Source organism: Misgurnus anguillicaudatus, chromosome 23, assembly GCF_027580225.2.
Source record: "Misgurnus anguillicaudatus chromosome 23, ASM2758022v2, whole genome shotgun sequence".
NCBI classification, from domain to species: domain Eukaryota; kingdom Metazoa; phylum Chordata; class Actinopteri; order Cypriniformes; family Cobitidae; genus Misgurnus; species Misgurnus anguillicaudatus.
Window position 1 is genome coordinate 23,437,319 of NC_073359.2, and position 24,390 is coordinate 23,461,708.

General features: G+C 37.9%; 1 protein-coding gene and 1 long non-coding RNA gene across 3 annotated transcripts in view; one reads left to right on the forward strand and one right to left on the reverse strand.

The window, feature by feature from the left end:
* Positions 1 to 352: 352 nt before the first annotated feature.
* On the forward strand, positions 353 to 24,368 carry LOC141359477 (uncharacterized). Its single transcript, XR_012365946.1, has 2 exons — positions 353 to 472; positions 24,037 to 24,368. It is a non-coding gene; the product is annotated as an uncharacterized lncRNA (long non-coding RNA).
* sh3bp4a (SH3-domain binding protein 4a) overlaps positions 11,783 to 24,390 on the reverse strand; it is a 36,830-nt gene continuing 24,222 nt past the window's right edge. For both annotated transcript variants that reach the window (XM_055218077.2, XM_055218078.2), the window contains exons 4-5: positions 14,878 to 15,066; positions 11,783 to 13,132 (exon numbers count right to left, since the gene is read on the reverse strand). In XM_055218077.2, the coding sequence (XP_055074052.2) occupies positions 12,908 to 13,132; positions 14,878 to 15,066 (414 nt within the window). In that variant the 3' untranslated portion in view covers positions 11,783 to 12,907. The remainder of the gene's footprint in view (positions 13,133 to 14,877; positions 15,067 to 24,390) is intronic.

Consider the following 24,390-nt stretch of genomic DNA (forward strand, 5'->3'; position numbering starts at 1 on the left):
CTATGAAATAAAAATGCTGGGTTATTTTCAACCCAGTGTTGGGTCAAAAAGAGACAAACCCAAGCCATTGGGTTGTAATTTAACCTATGCTGGGTTGTTTATACCCATTGTTCAGTCAAATATATATTTTTTTGGGGTTAATTTAACTCAACGGCTGGGTTTGTCCCAGAGTTTTAGCCACCTTAACATTATAAGCCTATCAACCTATTAAAATATTTTTCAAAAGTTTTTTTCTGGAAAATGATTTATTCTACAATAATAATGAAAATAACGCAAAATGCAGGACATTTCGATGAAAAAAAACCCGAGTTCATTAACCGTTTAATTTGATTTGCTGTTCTGCGCATGCGTGGTAGCCGCCAGTGGACACTGGACCGTGGAGCGGTGGAGCGCGGGCTGCACGTCACCCGGAGGCAGCTGCAAACTCAAAATCATTGTTTTATAAAATATCCAGCGTAGAAGCTCATAGAAGGTATTTTCGCTTATGTTTTAATTTGTTTGTTAGCCTGTATGAGTGCATTCATGTCTGTAAAATATAAGAAAACGTGCCGTCTTAAATAAGCTAATATTAGTTATCCCGCGTTTATAATTAAGATTACTTGCTCATGCTTTGCAAACTGAAGTAAATGTGTTTCTGTTTACCGACATAAATGACACATTTTGGAATACAAGGTCTATAATTTTGACATTTTCTACAGTAATACTGGCTGTAAATAATATGATGCTAACAATAACGTCTTCCTGAGTTTAACCCCACGAAATTTCTGTAAACACCGCCAAAATAGACACGCGCGAGCGCACACACATACACACCTGGCATGTAACCCAGTGCACCCACAAATGTTTGTATATGGAACACTCAAATCAGCTGAAATTTGACTATAAGCAACATTCAGTGATGTTTGCTTTTTATAAATGGATAACGTTATTAAATACCGAAAAGTACAGGGAGATGACAGGTCTGTTTTCATATAAACTGTTAGTATTCCTACAGTAAACGTTGACTTAACATAGTACACACGTTTTGACGCGATAATAAATAATAGTAATGAATAACTTTTATAACTTTATAGCTGTTTAAGAGTTTTGGTCATCTTTTCTACAACGGTGTAATCGTTTTATTTTTTTTGACATAAGATAAATAAAAAAGCAAGGGCTTGGAACTGTATTGAAGAGTAGTATATGTATATGAATTGAATATATGAAGACTAATTAATATAATAATACTGGACTTAATTCACAAAAAAATCACAATGCTCCTGTCACATCGTCACTGAAGGTTAAGCCTCCCTTAAGGATGAAATATACCAAAATAGTGTAGTTTGTAGTAAGAACGATTCGATTTGATCATTCACAGTTTCTGGATGGCTTCATGCATAAGCACCATTTACCCAACAGGGCTTGAAACAGTTTGTCTTTTTCTCACCCACAAACCGTTTTTCTTCCATGCTTGGAATGGCGCGATTTCCAGGTGCAACGCTTTCCAAGCCATTGTCACCGAGTGCCTGCGTGTGTTGTTTAATTATGGAAATTAGCTCTGTCTGGCCAACTCAGCCGGCCAGACCCGGACACCTCTTGAAATTGGAAATGACGCGAAGTTGCTCGTCTGCCGCAGACGTAGGAGATACGGCTTCTGATACAGAAGGATCTCAAAAGCGAGGAGTATTAAAAGATGCATACAATTGTAAAAAGGTCAAAGCTGTTAGAACGAATAGTGGAGGCCCTTAAAGACGAGAAATAAAACTTGAATCCTTTAAAATTACTTTCCTAAAGGTCACCTACTGTATTAATGTCTATTTTTACAAGATGTAATATAAGTCTCAGATGTGGCGAACATGTGTCTGTGAAGTTTCAGCTCAAAATACCCCACAGATAATTTATTATAGCATGTCCAAAATGGCCCATTTGGGTGAGAGCAAAAACACGCTGTTTTTGTGTCTGTACCTTTAAATGCAAATGAGCTACAGCTCCTCACTCCCTTACCAAGAGAGACAGCAAGTGCTTTCAGTTAAAATAGTTATGAGAACAGTCTGGGACAATACCATTTCAATATTTAGATATGGTGGACAGCGCTTAGGGTGGAAACTACGGTAATGCAGAACTGTCAGTCAGTAGTCGTAGGCGGGGCTTTATCAGTGTGATGTCACATTAACAAGAGAATGAAAGCAGCATGTATAATAAGACTGCTTTGGTTTAATAAGGATTTAAAAAGGAGTGGGTGGATTTTCATTTTTATTGTAGGGTTGTTGTGTTCACACACTGCCAACACACATTTATGTCCAAAAGTGCATTTTGACAATGCTATCTCACGAGAATTCGTACATATTTTACGAGTTGGCTAGTTTGTATTAATTCATACGACCACAAACGGTACGTTTTTGTACGATTTGCCTTGACATCTGTGACGTTGGGGTAAGGCGGGTTGGGTTTCTTTGTTGTTTTATTCATGAGAATCGTACGTTTTTGCTTGATTAACTTTGTATGAATTCATACGAATTAGCCAATTCGTAAAATACGTACGAATAAATAAAATAACCTGGCTGATTTTGCATAATAGGCAAAATGTACTTATTGTGCATAAGTGCACACTATGCTAGTTTGTCATCAAAATAAAATAACCTAGCAAAATATCATTAAAGATTGGCCGCTAGAGGCTGGCTCCAAAAGGGAGTCAATTCTCATAGACCCCCATGTTAAAATGCCCAACTTCACAGTAGAAACTTATGTTTACAGTCTGGTACAAAAAGTGATTTTGGTCTGTATAGCTAATTTTGCCATTCATGACAACTGTGAGGAGGGTGATTTTTTTTGTAACTCATCCGTTTAAATTATTTTAAGCCTTAAAGTTCTGCATAATTTAGGGGGCGTGCACACCAACGCTTTTACGCCCGCGACCGGCGCATGTTTTCAATTGTTTTCAATGGAAGCTCAGCGTTTTTCAAATAAGCCAGCAGCTAGCAGTTTTCTTCCGCGCCGAAAACCGGCGCCAGGCGGTTTTTCCGCGCTCATCGCTGAGCGGCGAGAGTTGAGAAATGTTCAACTTTGGAAGAAAAGCTCCGCTCGTCAATGTCAGTTTTCACACGGCCGCCCAATCACAGTCGAGGAGGGGTGGGACATTACCACAGCAACCAAACGGCTCGCAGCTGAAGTATCACAGCTACCAAAGCGCTCAGCTGAAGAAAGCTGGCACTCAGCTGAAAAACAGCTGGCATTCGGCGTCCTCAAGGCGTTTTCAGCCCCGTTTAAAAGTTTTGGTGTGTCCAGCCCCTAAGGGCGTGGCCATTTGAGTGAAGGGTGAACTGCCACTGCTGTCACTAGAATCGAGCTAGGCGGGCGTTGCTTCAGCAACCAACCACTTCAGCTTCTTTCCCGCCTCTTTACCCATTTTCGGTGATGCGCATTGACGCGCGGCCAAGATGGCAATAGCAGGCACCGCCTACTTTAAGCTTCAAAAATGCTCTTCACAAACCTATGGGTGACGTCACGGACACTACGTCCATATATTTTTTTATGTCTATGGCTTGCTCCCATGAAACATACAATGCTAGTACCCTTAATCATAAATAATAAAAAACATGCCTATGCTTTAGCACCACATCTTAGAAAGCATTAGGTCTACATCTGCTTCTTTAGTATTACAACTTTTGCTGAGTCTGGGCTCAGGGGGGAGGCAGGGAGGGATGAGAGAGAGAGGAAGAGGGAGAGAGAGAGAGAGAGAGGGAGAGGGAGGGAGAGAGAGAGAGAGAGAGAGAGATTAATTTATTCTTTTGACTCTTATCCATCCTCAGCACTTTGCAGGATAGTGATGTTAATTAAAGAGCTTTATGTGAAGTGCAAGTGCAGGCTGAGCTACACTGAGCCTTTTTATTTGAGCTTTCATTTCTTCACACTGTATTCCTCTTCAGTATTCCCCCTTTAGAGCGTAACCTCTAAACAGCAATGTGAATATGAAGATAGACGCAGGTCACATTAGGAGTTTCTCAGGGGGGCGTTTTAAGTGTTTTACTGCAGGATTGGGTACTAAGCGAGAGGGTTTATTTGGTTTTATTGTTGCTCTGAGATAGCCGGGTGATAATGACTCACAGGATGTTGGGTATTCGACTCGGAGAAAGGAAATTCAAATTCATCCCTCATTACATCAGTGCCTTTTCAACAGGGTGTGTGTGTGTGTGGGGGGGGGTCTGTCGTCAACTTGGCAAGAGGAAACATTGTTCCTCACATAGTGCTAACAAGCGCCAGGTGTGTGTGTTTGGCAAGGTTGTCATGGTGACGACAACATCATTAAGTAACCTACACACATCATGTGGATGGTACACACAAAGTACACATTAATATAACAGTGGATTCTGCCAATAGTTTACATAACGTTGACATAACATTTACAAATATAATGTGTTATTATAATTTACATAACGTTGACATTACGTTGTAATCTTATTCTAGATTATTATAGATAATCTTATAGTCGGTTTCATCGGACGCACGTGCGCTGACGCGATACACGTCTGGATCTGAACTTAACTTCCGAATTCGTTTTTTTAATGGTTTGACTAGTTGCTAAACTGATCTCTTGAACAAATGCCTCGTCGAAAATAACAAATGTTTTGGTTTCCTAGGTAATCTATGTGTTGGTTTTTTTGCTTGTTATATAAATAACTACGTTTAAAGAACTTTGTTGTTATTTATTAGTTTACCGGAAGTTACGTGCAGACCAAGACAGCCGCTTGTTTATGTTGTTACTGCTGAAACCATCTATATAGGAAGTAATTGATAATATTAACGTCATAAAACTTAAGTAATGTGATTTTCGCTAATACAAAAAGATGAGGTCTGAGTGTGCCTAAACATTGATATCTTAAACCCGTTAATGGCGGGGCGCATGATTTTTGAAAACACTTTGGAAAAGGGAGTCGGGTCGAGTACCATAACACACATGTAGCCAATCAGCAGTAAGGGGCGTGTCTACTAACCGACATCGTTGCCTGGGTTGCGTATGTGTGGGGCGGGTCTATCAAAAGAAGGTTCAGATTCAATTGGGGTAGGGGGCGGGGCAAGTTTGTTTAGATGATTTCAAATATCAACATTGGCTTTCAGAGATCATGCACCCCGCCTTTAACTGGCACTGTCCTGTCAGCGGGACACCTGAGTTTACTTCAATATTTTGCATGTAAATGTTAATCTATCATGACAAACTATATATTGTTTGAAAGATCTAAGAATGTAGTTTTCATATTTCAAAATCTTTTAGCAGTAATGATAATGCAGTGACTGTAATTTATTAATTTGTAACAAGAGTATGCTGCAAACCTCACAGCAAACCAACACAAACCTAATTTTTTAAAAATAATTGTATGTAAATTATACTATATTGCATTATTTTTATTTATTACAATAAATTTAAACTGTTATAACAATTTTTTATTTAATATTTTCACCTCCAGGCACTTTCGTAAAAATCTTTAAAGTGTCTTCTGTAAACAAGACGAAAATGAGGCTTCTCGACCAAGAAATGAGTTGGTGTACATCACCTTTTTTTCACCCCTCACGCAAAAAGGGCTGTGCCAGGTTAAGGGTTAATATTGTATCTGTCCAATTTTGACAATACCTAATATAAAATAAGGTGATTTTGTTTAGTATCTGTTTTCTGATAACCAAATTATCCCCCGTGTTACAGATATTTCCAGACCTGTGTCACTTTTATTTGACCATTTTGATAAAGGGGCGGAGTTAGGGGTGGGGTTTCATTATTGTTTTTTTATGATAATCCTATGTTTTTGTACTTTGCACATATTCATATACATTTGCCAACTTGAAAAATACATACAAGTTTCCGTAAGTTCCCACTGTACGTATAGAGCACTGGATTGCTTATTAGTGCCATCTTTGAAAAATTATACTTAATTTAAAACAATATTCGATATTTACACTACTACGTAGTTTTACATATAGATCACATGTAAATCTATAATATCTAACACAATATATAGCCCAGAGGCTATTTTAAGTGTCCATAATCTTTCAGGCCAACTACTGTGACGGTCTAAAGAGAAACCTGCTGAGCAAGGTTAAACTGTTAACATGTTTATGGGGAGCTAAACGAATAACACATTTAGTTTAACGGAATGGGAATTCTAAGGTAATTTAATCACTGCCACAGTAATGCAAGAATGCACACTATATGTACGCGACCTCATGTGACCCTTAAATTTTACATTACATAACATTTAAACCCACTTTAATGAAATTATGCCTGACCTTAGTCCCGAAGTTTCCTCTTACCCTCCAGCCTCAAGCATTTATCCGTAACCTGGCAACCACCCGGAATGTTCTCCTGCATCCCCTGCTGTGTGGTCTTGTCTCATCTCCGTGGATACACGGACACCCAGTGTCAGCTGCCCATTGTGATGCTTAATGCATTGCTGGGGCGTTTCATTAACCTAATTATTGAATGAATGCAAATGACAGACAATTATGTCATCGGATTGATTTATTTATTTGATCGCAAGCAGGGACGCAACTTTATTAAAGGAAACGAAAGAAGGGTGTTGCATGACACGGATTTCCTAAATAAAAGGCCTTGTGTTATGAATGAAACGGTCATGATGGGGCTTTCTGTTTGGCTATTGGTTGTTTGAGCTTTCTTAGCTGTTTTTGTGACAGCTTGCATTTGTTAAAGACACTCCACTTTTTTTGAAAAATTGGCTCATTTTTCAGCTCCCATAGAGTTAAACATTTGATTTTTACCTTTGCAATGATATTACGCAGTGCTCGAAAATGGTCCCCTGCTACTGAAAGTAACCAAGGGGACTATTTTCGAGTGCTGCGTAATATCAGTGCACCTCCTGCAGCCATGGTACGGCAGCAAAGTCCTTGATTATTATGCCAGAATGAGAGTATAGTTGAGTATAGTGGAAAATGAGCATATTTTCAAAAAAATGGAGTAATGCATTAGCTAACGTGAACAAACAAAGACATTACTGCTTTTATTGATCTTTTTAAATGTTAACAGGTTTTACTTTCAAAATCACAATGAAAACTTTAAAATGTTACATTACAATTTTTTTTACAACTTATCTGTGAGCTTCATATTTTTTTATTCATGCGCCCTCATAATCTTTAATCAAAACCACTAATCTCTGAGAAACAACTTGCGGTCATGAGGTATGGCACGAGGGCGGTGCGCAGTGATAGGCGAATAGCAACATGACCCAACTTCCAACGATCCAATCAATTCCCGATGGACGGTTTTAAGTCCCGTCTTACCTTTTTATCTAATTTCCGAAGCCGTTTCACTTGGATATACGTCATGGCGAGGAAGACAATCGCTACTTACGTTTCATTGCGACTTTAACAAATGTAGTTAACAGAAGTCACATTCATGCCAAAACTATAACAAAACAATAAAAGTTTTTAAAAATGGGACTAAAAGCGAGTGTCCACACACTACAAAAAATTATAATACAGAAAAACTGTAGCGACTTGACTTTGTTGGGATCACTTTTTGCGATTTAAGAGCTGATAAACAATAAAACACTTAAAACCAAATCAAAATCTATTTAAATTTAATAGGCTTGTGCAGAGCTTTGGTTAAACATATGCTAATATATAGTACTGTACAAAAGCCTAATACTGCGTTCACCCCAGCCGCGGTAGAGGCGCCAAGCGCGAGTGATTTCAATGTTAGATCAGTGTGAAGACGCGTTGACGTGCATCTGGAGGTTTAGCACGGCGCGAATTGAGCATTGCCGTGGCAACCGCGCAAGAATAAAAAATTCGGACTTTGGCGTAAAAACATGCCGTGTTGACCAATCGGGAGCTTGCTCTAGTAGTGACGTGATTACAGGAAGCGAGCGGAGTCGCAGAAGCCCCTCCCATGACGCGAATTTCCGCGTAAATGTCTCGATGACTAGAATTTCACACCCGGCTGCACGCGCGAATGAAGCGAGTAAACTCAAAATGTTCAAGCTGCAAACTAGATGCGGTCAAAGCGAATTTGACACCTCAAACGCGGCTGGTGTGAACCCACGGTAAGGCCACCATGCTACCATTAGATTTGTTGTTTTTGCAATTGTGTAGTGATCATATATAATTATTTCTCAGTCTCTTTATTAGAATACAACCAGAATACAGGGAATGTGTATGACTTATTAAAAACAGTATAAAAGTATAAGCTGAAATGTCAAGTATTTAGGGTAAACTTCCCTTTCACATGAGCAATAGCAGGCAGCTGCAGGATCTCTTAAACCTAAATAAAACTAACTCCTAATTTCTAATTCTAATCGAATGACTTCAGTCTCCTCAAAAAACTCAAGATGTGTTTTGTGCCAAGAGGGGTCACACTAAATACTGAATGATGCCTGAAGAAGACATTTAGTTCTGAAAATGGTTTTGTTTTTAATTTTGTGTACATATTTCCTGTACTTTCTGTTTGTTTCTTAAAAAGAGTGAAAAATAAATATGGATGGACGTTAAAACTTTGCTAAAACAACAAAGCTGGTGGTGGTGGCCTAAGACATTTGCACAGTACTGTATTTAATTTTTTTAACCAGTCTTGGTATAAGCGGACCTCAAACTAAGAAACCATAAGGAACACTGCGTTCGTGTTTGAAGTTTAAGTTCAGGCATGGATGCAGGTCTATCAGAGATGAAGGAGAGTGAAATATAACATAAGTGTAGAGCTTTATATTTTTTTATTTATGCGCCCTCATAATCTTTAATTAAAACCACTTATCTCTGAGAAACAATCTTCTTTACTTGCGGTCATGAGGTATGGCACGAGGGCGGTGCGCAGTGATAGGCGAATAGCAACATGACCCAACTTCCAACGATCCAATCAATTCCCGATGGACGGATTCAAGTCCCGTCTTACCTTTTTATCTCATTTCAGAAGCCGTTTCACTCGAATATACGTCATGGCGAGGAAGACAATCGCTACTTACGTTTCATTGCGACTTTAAATTTGTGAACATTAACTAAGATATAAAAACTGTTTATTGTTAAGTTCATGGTAACAAATGTAGTTAACAGAAGTCACATTTATGCCAAAACTATAACAAAACGATAAAAGTTTTTAAAAATGGGACTAAAAGCGAGTGTCCACACACTACAAAAAAAAATATAATACAGAAAAACTGTAGTGACTTGACTTTGTTGGGATCACTTTTTGCGATTTAAGAGCTGATAAACAATAAAACACTGAAAACCAAATCAAAATAATGGGCCTGTGCAGAGCTTTGGTTAAACATCACATTATTGTCATTTGGCGTGTATGCTAATATACAGTACTGTGCAATAGCCTAATGCTGCGTTCACACCAGCCGCGGTAGAGGCGTCAAGCGCAAGTGTTTTCAATGTTAAGTTAATGTGAAGACGCGTTGAAGCGCGTCTGGAGGTCTTGCGGTGCGAATGAGGCGTTTAGCACGGCGCGGTAGACGCGATTCCGCCTCATTCGCACGTCTAGTTCGCGCAAATGGTGCGAATTGAGCTATGCCGCGGAAAACGCGCGTGATTAAAAAATTGGAACTTTGGCGGAAAAACACGCCGTGTTAACCAATCAGGAGCTTTCTCTAGTAGTGACGTGATTACAGGAAGTGAGCGGAGCCGCAGAAGCCCCTCCCATGACGCGAATTTCCGTGTGAATGTCTCAATGACTAGAATTTCACACGCCGCTTTTACGCGCGAATGAAGCGAGTAAACTCAAAATGTTCAAGCCTCAAACGGGGCGGGTGAATCCACGGTAAGGCCACCATGCTACCATTAGATTTGTTGTTTTTGCAATTGTGTAGTGATCATATATAATTATTTCTCGGTCTCTTTATTAGAATACAACCAGAATACAGGGAATGTGTATGACTTATTAAAAACAGTATAAAAGTATAAGCTGAAATGGCAAGTATTTAGGGTAAACTTCCCTTTCACATGAGCAATAGCAGGCAGCTGCAGGATCTCTTAAACCTAAATAAAACTAAATCCTAATTTCTAATTCTAATCGAATGACTTCAGTCTCCTCAAAAAACTCAAGATGTGTTTCGTGCCAAGAGAGGTCACACTAAATACTGAATGATGCCTGAAGAAGACATTTAGTAGAAAATTGTTTTGTTTTTAATTTTGTGTACATATTTCCTGTACTTTCTGTTTGTTTCTTAAAAAGAGTGAAAAATAAATATGGATGGACGTTAAAACTTTGCTAAAACAACAAAGCTGGTGGTGGTGGCCTAAGACATTTGCACAGTACTGTATTTAATTTTTTTAACCAGTCTTGGTATAAGCGGACCTCAAACTAAGAAACCATAAGGAACACTGCGTTCATGTTTGAAGTTTAAGTTCAGTCATGGATGCAGGTCTATCAGAGATGAAGGAGAGTGAAATATAACATAAGTGTAGAAATGCTTTGGAAGTTCATCCACGACTGCAAACGTTTTTTCTCCACACTGAATCCACATGCTGTCTGACTCTTTGAAGCCGTCAACATAAAAAAGACTTCAGTCTGATGATGAAAGCAGATCAGGCAAAACTTAAAAACTTTAGACTGAGCCTTAAACTTCAGTAGATGACACCTATTCACTCTTCAGTTCATTTATTCATTAAAGAGCTATATCATACTTTCTATTAGAACCTTGCCTTTGATTGCATTCCCTTGCTTCTGATAAGTTATATCAAAATCTCAAAATATAAAGATAAGAAATACTTTTTTCAATTTACATAAACTTAGGCCTATTTTGGGAACCATTTAGATATTTACTAAGCATTTAGCAGACATTTTCATCGAAAGTGACATATAGGAATGAGGAAAACGATGAATTTGTGACATTATATATGAAAACTCAATCACCGCAATGTTTTATAGTAAAGGATTTTACAAACTGTAACCAGTCTGCCAAAAACTTGTATTTATATTAATTTACGGTACAACTTGAATCTTGAGAAAATGTTGTGTAACTTTCAAAGAAACTTTTAAGTAAATATCTGCGTTTTGATCTAATCATAGACAAAATGTCTATGGTAAAACAAAGCATACAGTAGGGATTTGACCTGTCTTTCTGTCTTAATTGATTTTAGTAATTGTCGTCTTTATGGACGTAATAAAATTGATTGACTTTATAGAGCACATTTGACTTTCCGCTAGCTTATAATTAATTTAGCAATTTAAATATAGCGTAAATTGATTTTTCACAGTCAGCTCAACTGAAACGCTTAGGGGTGCAGAAAGCTCCGTGCAAACCCAGCAGAGGTCATGCCGAATTAATATAAACACTGCAACACAAAAACACACACATAAACAAACACACACACTGCAAAAAATGATTTTCAAGAAAAAGTTTTCTTAGTACTTTTGTCTTATTTTCAGTAAAAATATCTAAAAATTCTTGAATTAAGATGCTTTAAGAGCAAAACGACCCAAGAAAATAAGTCTAGTTTTTAGACCAAAAATATCAAATTTAAGTGATTTTGTGATTTATTTTTTGCTTGTTTTATGCACAAAATCACTTAATTTTGATTTTTGTTTTGGTCTAAAAACTAGACTTTTTCTTGGGTCGTTTTGCTCATCAAGAAAAAGCATCTTAATTTAAGAATTTTTATATATTTTTACTGAAAACGAGACAAAATACTAACATTTCTTTTTTTTGAAAATAATTTATAATAATGAAAATCACCCTCTCAATACATTAAAACTTAAAGGCACAGTTAACACAACAATTCATTTGTCATAGCTTTACCAAATGATGTCATAATTCTGTGTAATATATCTGAATGCATCATATACACATAAACAAAGATCAACTTAGCAAGAAGACACAGCTGCTTTATTGAATCCATGGGAACAACATCGGACAGCATGTATAATTCAATTTCTTTCTAAACAATGAATTATGAAAACAATGCATGGATTATGTCTTACTTTTCAAACAGTCACTGTTAAACATATCGAAGATCTAACACAAATACAGATTGTCCATCTAAAAGATACAGAATATGTAGACACATAAATACACACATTCACTTTTTCCCTACACGTTGATGCTGTTAAAAAACAGCACGGATATCCAGGACTGAATCTGTAAAGAAACCGATTATTATTCAAAACAAACATATAAAGTCTAAAAATCAGGAGAGGTACAAAAAATATAAACGTAGGACACGGGTATTCTTCATAATCATAAATAAAAGATCTTGCAGATGAACACAACTGCTTCTCTTTAGATCAAACATAAACACTTACAATTGAAAACCGATCGATAACTAAAGCAACACTTCAATTCAACACCTAAAGTACACGGTGCAATATATGCTCATACAAATGCAAACTTTGTAAAGTGGTACAACTTGTGGCCAACTGTCTAAACATACCATATGCTGCTTTTTACACCCAATCTCTTTCTTTTTACAAAGACAAACACAAAATCTGGCATTCACAGAAGGCAAAATTTAAGTTGGATGATATATAAATCAGATATTTGGAAGGATAATATTTATAGTTTGGCAATAAAATGCAAACACAGGTGAATGTGACACGTAACAGACCTCCAATACGTTTCTTTTCTGAAAAATTTCATTTTTGAAAAACGTTAAAGTGATCGTAAAAAATTCATTTGTGCCATCCGGTATAAAAAATATAGATATCGCAAATAACCAGACTGATAAAAACACCTTTAAGAATTTCCAAAAATAGCTACACTTAAAACACTGTGTGTGTGTTTTGGCTTGATTGGCTTACCACAAGTCATTATATGGACATGAGTGGATACGGGAAGACCCGATGGGCTTCACACTGAGGTAAACTTACAGCTTACTGTAACTTAAAAAAGAAACCAACGTCCGCTGAAGTGATGTTTATTACAGAAACCTGTCAAATTTCCAATATCGATTGTGGAAATGTGGGTGGAGCCTCATTCACCGAGAGGTTGGGCTAGATGGCAAAGTCGTCCTGAGGGGCGGGGCTAAAGGCGGAGCTTCTAAGCATGTCGAGGCAATTAACAAGTATAAGAGTGCCAGTAAGGTGTTTCCATCGTTTGGTTATTGGGTTCTTCATTCGATCCAATCCCATGTGTAGTTCGTGGATGACATCACGGTAACTGTCGCCGATTTGAGCGGCCCACGTTAGCAGGAAATCATAGGCTGGTTTCCACATGGCCTAAGGTGACAAGATAAACGGCAGTTAGAATATGAGCAGTTAATAGATGATTATATCCAAACCCGAGCTTACAGGAATTCGTACGTAACTTAAGAGGTGGCCAATTCGTATGAAGTGAATCGTACAAAAACGATAAAGGCCCACTCATAACCCCAATGTCATGGGGCGAAGGTAAATCTCACTAAAAAGTAAGAATGAGATCATACGAATTCACCACCTTGTAAAATACATACGAATTCCTGCAAGATTGTGTTGTCATATCCAAAGGTCCTGGGTTTGATCTTAGGGATAGACTTATAAAATTGTAAGTTGTAAGTAAAAGCATGAACTTTTTAGAAAAAATATTAAATGCGCTCTCATTTGTAAGTCACTCGGGATAAAGCATCTACTAAAAAATAAAAGTAAATGTTAACAAATTAAAGTGTAGCCTTTAAGTATTTTTTAAGCACGCTTAAAGTCCCCGTAAACCAGAAATCGCAGTTAACTTTACTTTCATGTTGTGATATATTTCCAAGTAAAAGAGAATATCACAAGGAATAATAAAATAGTGGGCATGGCTTGTGATTTTAACTGTGCTTTGATTGGACATAGTAAAGAACACTGCAAAAAATACTTTCTTACTTAGTATTTTTGTCTTGTTTTCAGTAAAAATGTCTAAAAATTCTTAAATCAAGATGTTTATTCTTGATGAGCAAAATGACCCAAGAAAATAAGTCTAGTTTTTAGACAAAATTGATCAAATTTAAGTGAATTTGTGGATAACACAAGCAAATTTTAATTTGATTTTTTTTGTCTAAAAACAAGACTTTTTCTCCAAGGTTATTTTGCTCATCACACTGCAAAAAATGATTTTCAAGAAAAAAAGTCATAGTATTTTTGTCTTGTTTTCAGTAAAAATATCTAAAAATTCTTAAATTAATATACTTTTTCCCGATGAGCAAAACGACCCAAGAAAACAAGCAGTCTCTAGAGCAAAAAAATAAAACCCAAGTGATTCAGTGCATAAAACAAGCAAAAAAAAAATCTGCCAATGGGGTAAGCAAAATCTTGAACATTTTTCTTAAAGACTAAATTCAAGAAATATTCAAGAAAAATGTGCTTACCCCATTGGCAGATTTTTTTGCTTGTTTTATGCACAAAATCACTTAAATTTGATATTTTTGGTCTAAAAACTAGACTTATGTTCTTGGGTCATTTTGCTCATCAATACTAAGAATTTTTTTTCTTGAAAATAAATTTTTTGCAGTGAGAAAACATCTTGACTCGAGAATGTTTAGGTATTTGTGCTTAAAACAAGACAAAAATACTAAGAAAGTTTTTTTTTTTGCAGTGTAAGCGTTTCATTCGGAAATGGAACTGGCATCCGACTGACAGTTGAGGGGCGGAGTTAACGGATGCTCCCGCCCAAGCCGTCTTGCTGACATCATCAGAGAATGATCGCCAGAAGAGAGCAGTAGGGAAACACAAATTTTAAAAAAGCACGACTTACATGGATAAATTGTTTATATTAAACACTGCAATATTGCATTAAAAAATGAGTTCATCAGTTTTAATTTCATTGGGACTTTAAGCCTCACTTCATAGCACATCTATCACACAGCAATAAAACGACTGGAATAATTTTGTTAAATGTAGTTTTAATCACAGTATCATCAGAATAAAAATAAAATACCAGTCATTAATATCCCTAGTACGCATCCATGCAGTTTCGTAATGGGATGTTCTGTAAATGTGTTTTGTCTCACCTCGCTGTCTACCACACCGGTTTTGTCTCTATGTGGAGCCTCGTAAGCCTCCATTTGTTGCTTGGATACGTGGGCGAGTTTTTCGGCGAGCTCTCTCCAGCGAGGAGCAACCTCTACTGCTGTCGTCAGCAACACAAAGTCCATAATGAGACGGGCCACCAAACCTTGACAGTCCATTTTCAACAGAGCCTAAGAGAGACAGAGAGAAACAAGATGTTTATTTCACATGTAAACCGTAAAACAAGTATGGAAAACGATAAAAGTACGAACATGCATACTGATAAAACGTGCTCAATAAATGCACTGTAAGATAAAAGAATCCATCAAGATCAAATGCATAAATGTAACATAAAAGTACTTAAAATGTAAAAAAGTGCATACTTAATTAATTTAATATATCTATAAAGACACAAAGATGAAAAAAACACATCTACTTTAATGTATGTGTGTTTTTAATTTATATCAGTCATTTTAAATATTATGCATGTTTTATGGATGGCAACAATAGTGATTCTGCCCTCTGGCCTGGAATAAAACGTTCATTGTATCTCATAATGACAATATAATGTAACCCATAAAGAACTTCATTAGCTTAATAAGACGATGTAGATTTATGCAGTGATGTCTGGGAGTCTTCAATGCATGCAAATAACCAGAATGTTGGGCTTTCATTGTACCATGTAACACTAAAGATGACATAAGGATTCATTGTAAATGGATTTCACTACAGTGAGAATTGATGTGGGTTATAGCACACTTGCACACAAAACATGCTGCGCTCATTAAAAACAGAGAGGCCGATACAAATGACCACGTGCATACAAACTGCAGGAAGAGCAGACAAAGCACACTACAGTATATAAAGTAACCTTCCCATTCTTATGAGGTAAAACCAAATTGGATATGCATGTTATCCTAGATATCCAGAATGAGACTAAAATATTAAAATATTGTTCTTTCTCCTCGTAAGTCTACTGCCACCGACCGAATGACGAAATCCTTCAAAGAACCCAACCGACTTTATTTCCCGCCCCACACACGCATACAGACATGTTTGGAAAGGGACCCCAGGGGTCCGAAAGAATGAAGTGGTAATCCCCTTCTCTTTCATGCTTGTTGTTGTAGAACGAAGGAAAGAGAGAGAAGAAAATAAAAACCCGAATCTCAGCGCGGTGATAAGATATATACTTATGTGAACTGCCGCACACATTACATCTCCCTGTTGGGTAAATAAACTCAATGACTTCCTTTCATTGCCTCATGGATACGTTCAGGGAGGTGGAAACTTCCAAAACGAGAGCATAACTTCAAGTCGTGGACAGAGCGACTCCGGAAACTCTGAGAGGACTTGAGATTTATTATTCAGGAGCAATGGGAATGCTTTTGTTTAAAGGATGCATAAATATTGTTTAGCGTCTGGCAGTAAAACGACTTAACAGCTTCTCTGTAGATCTAAAATGGGCATTCATTCATAAACGGCAGCTTATCGAAAGAAATGCTTAAAGAAGAATTTCCAACGCTATCTCACGGGGATTCGCACATATTTTACGCGGTGGCTAAGTCGTATAATTCATATGACCACATTCATAAGGTTTTGTACGATTTGCCTTGACCCCTATGACGTTGGGGTTAGGGGTTGGGTTGTTGTTGTTTTTTTCTTGAGAATCGTACGATTTTGCACGATTAACTTCGTAATAATTAAAATATGTACGAATTCTCGTGAGATCAGGCTGGAATTTCTCTGTTGAATTAAAATGACAGTTCACCCAAAAAATAAAATTTATTCGTATCGGCACTTACTGACCTCCACAGAAGAAACTCGAACAGGTTTATATCAGAGACTTTTTTGAAACATGAAATCAACATGGTATTGACATCTCAATGATGACTACATTAATATAAGACCACAGCTCACGGACGTGAAGCTGCATTTTTAAAGGTACAGTAACAAAATTTAAGAGTATCCCAAGTTCCAACTAATGCAGGGTTCACACCAGACGTATTAGAGGCGGCAAGTGCAAGTGATTTGCATGTTAAGTCAATGCAAAGACGCGAATAGGCATCCCATGGTACGCGCGGTGCGAATGGCGCATTCCGCGTGAATTGAGCGTTGCCGCGAGAAATGCGCAAGTTGAAAAATATGAACTTTTGGGGATTTCCGCACCGCGTTAACCAATTAGGACCTTGCTGTAGTAGTGACGTGACTACAGGAAGCGAGCGAAGTCTCAGCTGAGTCGCAGAAGCCCCTCCCATGGCGTGAATTTCCGCGTGAATGTCTCCAATGACTAGAATTTCATGTGCGGAATGAAGCGAGTAAACTCAAAACGTTCAAGCGTCCAACTACGTGCGAATAGCGCATTTTTGCCGCCTCTACAGCGGCTGGTGTGAATGCACCATAAGACATCTCTCTTCTCCAAAACTTCTTTCCCAGTATTGCAGTATAGTAAAAATAAACATCTGGTTGTATTCGCATTGCATTGCAGTTTTATGTTCGGTCCGCATAGATTTCCATGTAAATACAATATTTACTATTAGGACAATGGGCATTCGCATATTTGTTATGATGATATCTTTACCTACAGGGTGCAAATGGGCTTCGCATGGGCGCGCTGATGCAATTTCCATCTATTCGGTTTTCCCCAGCATGGCTCACATTTATTTCTGCATGTTTTAATTTGATTGCCAGTTGATTCGTGCCTGATCTTCCGGTCAAACGCCTTCACTGCGCTCCCGCAAGGGTCTGCCGATTCTTGACATTTGGGATGGCAAAATGTCACCATCATTAGGACATCAAAAGAGTACAGCTAGACATGGGCGAGTTTCTTCCCTGCCAAACGGCCTTAATATTTATTTTCCTTGGAAGGCTCATATCAGTACTGTCTGAGGAATTGAACAGACTTGCAAAACAACACCACCAACTAACATTTAAAACACGGCTGGTGAAGCAGGCGTTTAATTGGTCAGGGTTTCGAATAATCCAGCACAATATTAGGACATTTAAGTCGTTTTTACAAACAAACCTGCGTGCGAAAATCCAAAGTTTGTTTTTACAGAATCCAACCAGGCATGGAAGATTTTTGAATCTGAACAATATAACAAAGAACTGTGTACACAATTCATTACTTTACCCTTGGCAAGACAGTCTGATAGTAATTCCCTCCATAAATCAGACTCTAACAAGCTTATACCTAAAAGTCCAAAAAACACAACTGGATTAAAAATGGATGGGTAATTTATTGTTTGTACGTGTCGAGTCAGGGTCGGATGTCTATTTCCAGAGTTGGTCTGGAGAACTGGCGAGGTCTGAACTGACTTGTATTTATGGGTGTACTTCCTGAAACTGCATCTTTGCGACCCCAGACCTGACATGAGGTCAAGAAACACTATAAACAATAAAGAGATTTTACAATCTACACTGTGTGTCTTATTGGGACCAGACAAGAGTGGTCAGTCCCAAAACCAAAAATATAAAAGTCAAAAAGCGTAACGGAAACATTTAGGAATGTAGACTTGTAACAAATAGACACAATTAAATGTCTGCTTAAAATAAAAAATAAAAATAAACAGACTACAATATGTCTGTTTGATAAAAACCTGACTTGGAATAACATCTTTGCCCCATTTGATTCTTCATAATATTTACCCAGATTCCAAACAAAGCCTTTTTAACGAAAAGTCCGTAAAAATCAGTTTAAAGAAAATCAGTCTGGAATGCTGGAATTTCAAGAACTAAACAATAAGGATTTTTAATATAGGAACAGGATCTCAGGCATGATCGGAATTCTTGTGCTTATCAATCAGGAAAGGCCCCACAAAAGGAATGTTCCGGAATTAGAACACGGAACATTCCAGAGGCCAGGGGGCCACCTGTTCGGAATTTGACCGTATTAATGACACTACACTGCTGAATCAGGTATCACAGAAAGGACAACGGGGCAAACAAATTCATCTCATGGAGCTTTCAGAAGAGTACAATGCAGATACCAAGCTCAAAAATACAGACATCATATTGTGAAAATCATATTGACTGTACATTTCGAGTTATTATTTTAAATCTTGAATAGCGACGAGTTACTTTAACTTATTAATTAGTTGAACTTGCTTTACTTTGGTGCATTACAGTACTGTAAAAACGCTGTACAGTACATAAATACACTGTAAAAAAATTATGTAGAAAATACAGTATTAATGGGTATTACTGGCAACTAGCTGCCAGTAACTTACCGTAGATTTTACATTTATGTTATTTACTGGCAACATTTTGTTCAAAGTTAAATGAACATGACACATTTTTAGACTTTATCTTCTACAGTAAGTTACTGGCAACCAGCTGCAAAATTACAGCAAATTTTTTACAGTGTGACATGAAGACATACTGTAGGTGTAAAGTAGTATACTTTATCAGAGTGTTTTTGCTTTGCAAACTTTTACTTTACTACATTCGATGCATAATAATGTACTTTTTACTTTACATTTTATAAATAGAAGTTGTTTTTAACATTTAGTAGGATGCACCGCGTTTCCCATTTAAAATATCTGTCTGAAATTGATTCTGAATCGCTCCAATTCAAGGCTCTTTGATCACTATGAGTTCGAGTCGTTTATAATGTGCATTTAAAAAAAGCAACACTCGTCAAACACAATCATTCAAAATAGTTTTATTATCATAAAAATAACTGAAACAATTTGAAGAACAGCAATATAAATATGCTTATAGACATTTCCTAGAATAGCGTTTGTAGTGGTACTTCTTCTGCGGCACAAATCGAGTTTTCCCCTCCTTTGTTAAAAAAAATCACAAACACCCAAAAACCCAGTGTGCAGAGCTATCAAGAACATGCCAAACCAACAGATGGCAATTTATACCTAACCATAAAGCCATGTTGGCCAATCAGAAGTCATTGCAGTCTTTCGGCACGAACAAGGTCACACGCCAAAAATATGCGACTGGAGTTTCTGAAAATCTTCACCCTAGCAGGCGTTTATATCAAATTATGGTTTCAGTCACCTTACAGTAAGTATTGTTTATACTCGGCGCTCGCAAAAATTAGTTCAACGCGGAGTGGGCGGTCATGTGCGTTGGGTGCGGGCGACCCCATTTTGCGTTGAGCAATTTTTGTAACCACGCAAGCGGCTCTGCATCCGAAAATGACCGACCTTGAGGCGATTCTGTCCAGGCAGGCAAACCCTTGACGTATCTCTTTGATCAATCCATGCAAAACAATGCATATATTTATCTGACACTCTTAAAGTATGGAAACTTTTCCATTTAAAACACAAATTATTTTACATATGATTGAGAATAATTGGCTTATATTTTTATTGAATGAACCACTGGATGAGGAATAAAATACAAATCTTGAGATTTCTGTATTGTTTGTTTAGTAAAAACGTTAATGAAATGATAATGTTTAATGAAGACATATCTAAGAGATTGTTCTCATATTTATATATCAAGGTCAGATGTTACAAGCAGCACCAGGGTGGTTCCAGCGAACGGCGACTTCTATCCTCTTCTTTGCTTGTTTTTGGACTCGATTGCTCGCATTGGCCCCTGTCGGTTCAAAGAAAAGTGCAACAGCGAGCGTGTCAACTATGAACGCCTTGTCCGTTTGTGCGATCAACGGAGGACTAAAGCGCGAGTATAAACAAACCTTTATAATGCATTTGTGTGTGGACGAACGGTCAAACCACATAGAAAAAGCTACATTTTGAAAATACCCGTTTACGTGCGGACAGGGCCTTGCTCACCCTCAAGTTGTTCGAAAATTGAAGTCAATGGTGCTCCTGTTTCCTGATTGATTTGCAAAACAAAGTGAAACAGATTTCGAACAACTTGAGGGTAAGTTAATAGTCCCTTTCACACATACAGTCTTTACTGGTAATTTACTGGTAAATTGCAGGTAACAAGTCATGTGTGAACAGAACCTTTCCGGTAAATCATTGCTGCCAATTTACCAGTAAGACAGGTTGTACGATTACCAGTAATTTACCGGTAAGTGCTATGTGTGAACGAAAAATATAGGATTACCGGCATTTAGAACGGACGACGTCAGACCACACTGACAGCTTCAGGCCAATCATAACGTTTTTATACAGATGACGCATTTACCCCCGCACTGTTTACGGACGGTTCCACACCCACGCTGCTTAAAAGTCGAGCACACCTTAAGTTAACATCCACATTTCTTCACAAAAGTTGTTTAAAACAGCTTACCATCTATTTGCAGAATTGCCGTCCTAGCACACCCTCTGTGAAGCATAATGTGCAAGCAAACGCAGGTTCCGTTTGACGTCACCTAATGCAAAGTTGTTTGGTCACGAGCAACTTCGCAACCGTCAGAGTTTGCCACAGGTGGGAAAACAACAAAATACGGACCATGGATATTAAGTTATAACCTGCCATTGTTTACAAATACAACACTGAGCTCACCCGCCGCGCGCCACAGGTAACTTCCGCTTTCTCTCTGAGTTTACCGGTATTTTGGTACTGATGTGTGAATGATGTCTTACTGGTAAAAAGACGGAACGTCATTGCATGTGTGAACAGCACATTTTTGTATTTACTGGTAAATTCATTCTGGTAAATTCATGGTAATTTACCAGAATTACTGTGTGAAAGAGGCTAATGACAGAATTTTTTTATTTTGGGTAAACTATCTATATTATACTCTGTACAGACACTTAAAATTGTACTTGATTAAAGTATATGACTTGATGATCTCTGTCTAACCCCTCAGGTTAGCCCCAGTGTCCTGTCACATACTTTTTATAAATGACTTTTCATAAAATCTAGTTTTATGAATGAGAACAGCACCATTTTCCATCAAAATGCCAATAACGCAGTGTAGCCCTTAGCTAGCTTTCCATCATAACCTAAACCTCTTGATCTCCTGCTTCAGACCTGGAAGTAAAATGGAAAGCGATTACAGGTTTCAAAAGAAACATTACAATCACCAACGAAACCCATTGAATCATGAATGTGACTAAAGCATTGAGATGTCCTTTCACCCTCTTTACGATACCGGCCACTTTCTCTGGAGACAAGGTGACAGGAATGACGGGCAGGTGGAATTGACCCGAGTTTAGAAGTGTGGCAGCAGATGTATCATTTTAAACAGTTTAGCGATGTGCTTTCCTAGTTCAAATTTGTTTAGTACAGATAGACAGAAAGTAATAAAGTAAGAGAGAGATGAAAGACTTTCTTTCTTAGTTGTTAAACTGTATAAAATAAACGTGTCAAGGATTTTCTATTTCTCATGAGATGAGCATAATAAGCAGACTTTTATTTTCTAGATAAGAGGCTTTTCCTCTGCGAAAGAATACATATCAGCCTTTTCTGCGTTTGGGCTGACATATGAAAGTAAAAGCGGACCAAAATATGAAAATCCTGTTATCACTTATTGTACTCAACCTCATGCGTTTTAAACCCCGTGTGACTTTCTTTATTCTGCAGAACACAAAGGGAGTTATTTATAGCCGAATACCCAAGCTTCTCTTTCCTATACAATGAAAGTGCAGGAACCACGAACGTCAAGGAAGATTTTTATTTTATGCATTATTTTTGATTTATTTAAACATTATTTTGTTCCTCGCACAAACCTTTTCAAATGGCTGAAGACAATGGTGTATATTTAACTTTTGTAGTTTGATGGCCACTGGTTGCATCCACTACCATTTTGCTAAACTTTGAAATGCATGAGGGTGAGCAAATGATGTCAAAGTTTTCATTTATGGGTAAACAATTTCTTTACTATACATTATCACTGGGGTGGTACCCTTTCAAAAAGTACACTATGGTGCCTAAACGGTGCATATTATGGTGCTTTTCCATTGCATAGTACCCCACGGTTTGGGTCAGGTCAGCTCACCTCTCTTGGCTTGGTTAGCTTTTCCATCGAGTTTAGTAACACTTCGGAGTGGGAGGGATTTTAGGCGTGTCGTTATATTTGCGCTGCCTACTGCTGTGACATCATACAAGTGAGAGCGTCGTTGTACATTCCCATACATTTATTTATTTCCCAGTCCGCCCCAAAATTAAAATTGACCACCACAAATAGATGTTTGCACATCGCGTTTATCAGTACCTCTGTCTCACATGACAGTTTTTGTACAAACACCCGTGGCGTCAATCGCTGAGCCTCGTTTAAGTTGCATTTAAGCATTAATGCGGATGTGCGCAAAGCAAATGTGCCGCCACAAACTGCAAGTCTGGAAAAAAAACTGGTATGGTGTTCCTGATTCACAACCTGTGGATGTTTTTCTCGCTAAAAGGGAGTTTGGAAACTTACAGCAAAGCACAGATGACCACAGGTTTACTCGAGACTAGCATGAAGGTAAAGCTAATCTTACATTATGGCGATGACGCTGGTAGTGACGATTCTCTCAGACCAATCAGTGATCTACAGTACTTTCACGTCACATTTTGGTATCAGCTCGGGTTGCTTGGAACCCCAACCAAAGTGGTACTAAAAAAAGTATTGACTACTACGTACTGCACCCGGTGGAAAAGCCCCCATACGTAAGCCGATCTGACCCAAACCGTGGGGTACTATGCAATGGAAAAGTGCGATTAGTACCTCAACTAATACATATTAGAACCTTCATAAGGGGTACCATCCCAGTAGGGCTGTAACGATTTATCGGGTGTCCTATTTAAAATGCCTGTCTGAAATTGCAAGGCTGCGATTCTGTGTTTCATGCACATCTTGTGCGTGTACTACGGCATTTGGTCAGTAGGAAGTCCTTATCAATCTAAAATCATTATGAGTCGGAGTCGTTTAAGCAACACTCATTAAACAAAATCATTCAAAATATTCTTTATTATTAAAACACCTGAAACAATTTGAAGAACAGCGATATAAATATTCCTGACATTCCTGGAATAGCGTTTGTAACGCTGCTACTTCTGTGGCACAAGGGTGTTTCTGCACGAGATCACCCCTCTGGCTTTTGGATATGCCGGGATTTCCTCGTAATTCATTAAAATTCATTTATTGAGAAAACGCGCATTTGCATGGTTAATCGTTACACCCCTACATCCCAGTAACCTTTTTCTGAGTGCGTACAGTGTTTGCTTAACTTTTTATACTTAATCATAGCGTTATTATTAATTCCAGGTGAAGTTGAATATGTCTATCTTTCCATCTTCTCATCCAGGTCCATCTGACCCTGTCCTATTAACTGTCAGGGAGTGATGGGATAATACCTCAGCCACTAATTTACTCGGCAATCCATCATGATGGAAGCAAGTCATCACTTCTGGATTTATCCAGCCATACCTTGGCATCCTCCCGTTACCTGGTTTACTCCATCATCAGATAGATTACACCTGCCAGGATTCACAGTTTGTACCACAAAACACACAAATCATCAGCCTTGATCGAGAACCTTGAAATATAAGGGCTTCCTATACTTGAGGTTTAGAGAAAATAACTCATGTCTACTGTCATAACTCGCTGTGCAGAGGGAATAAAATAAACCGTAGGAAATCTCTCTTCCCCTTGTCAAGAT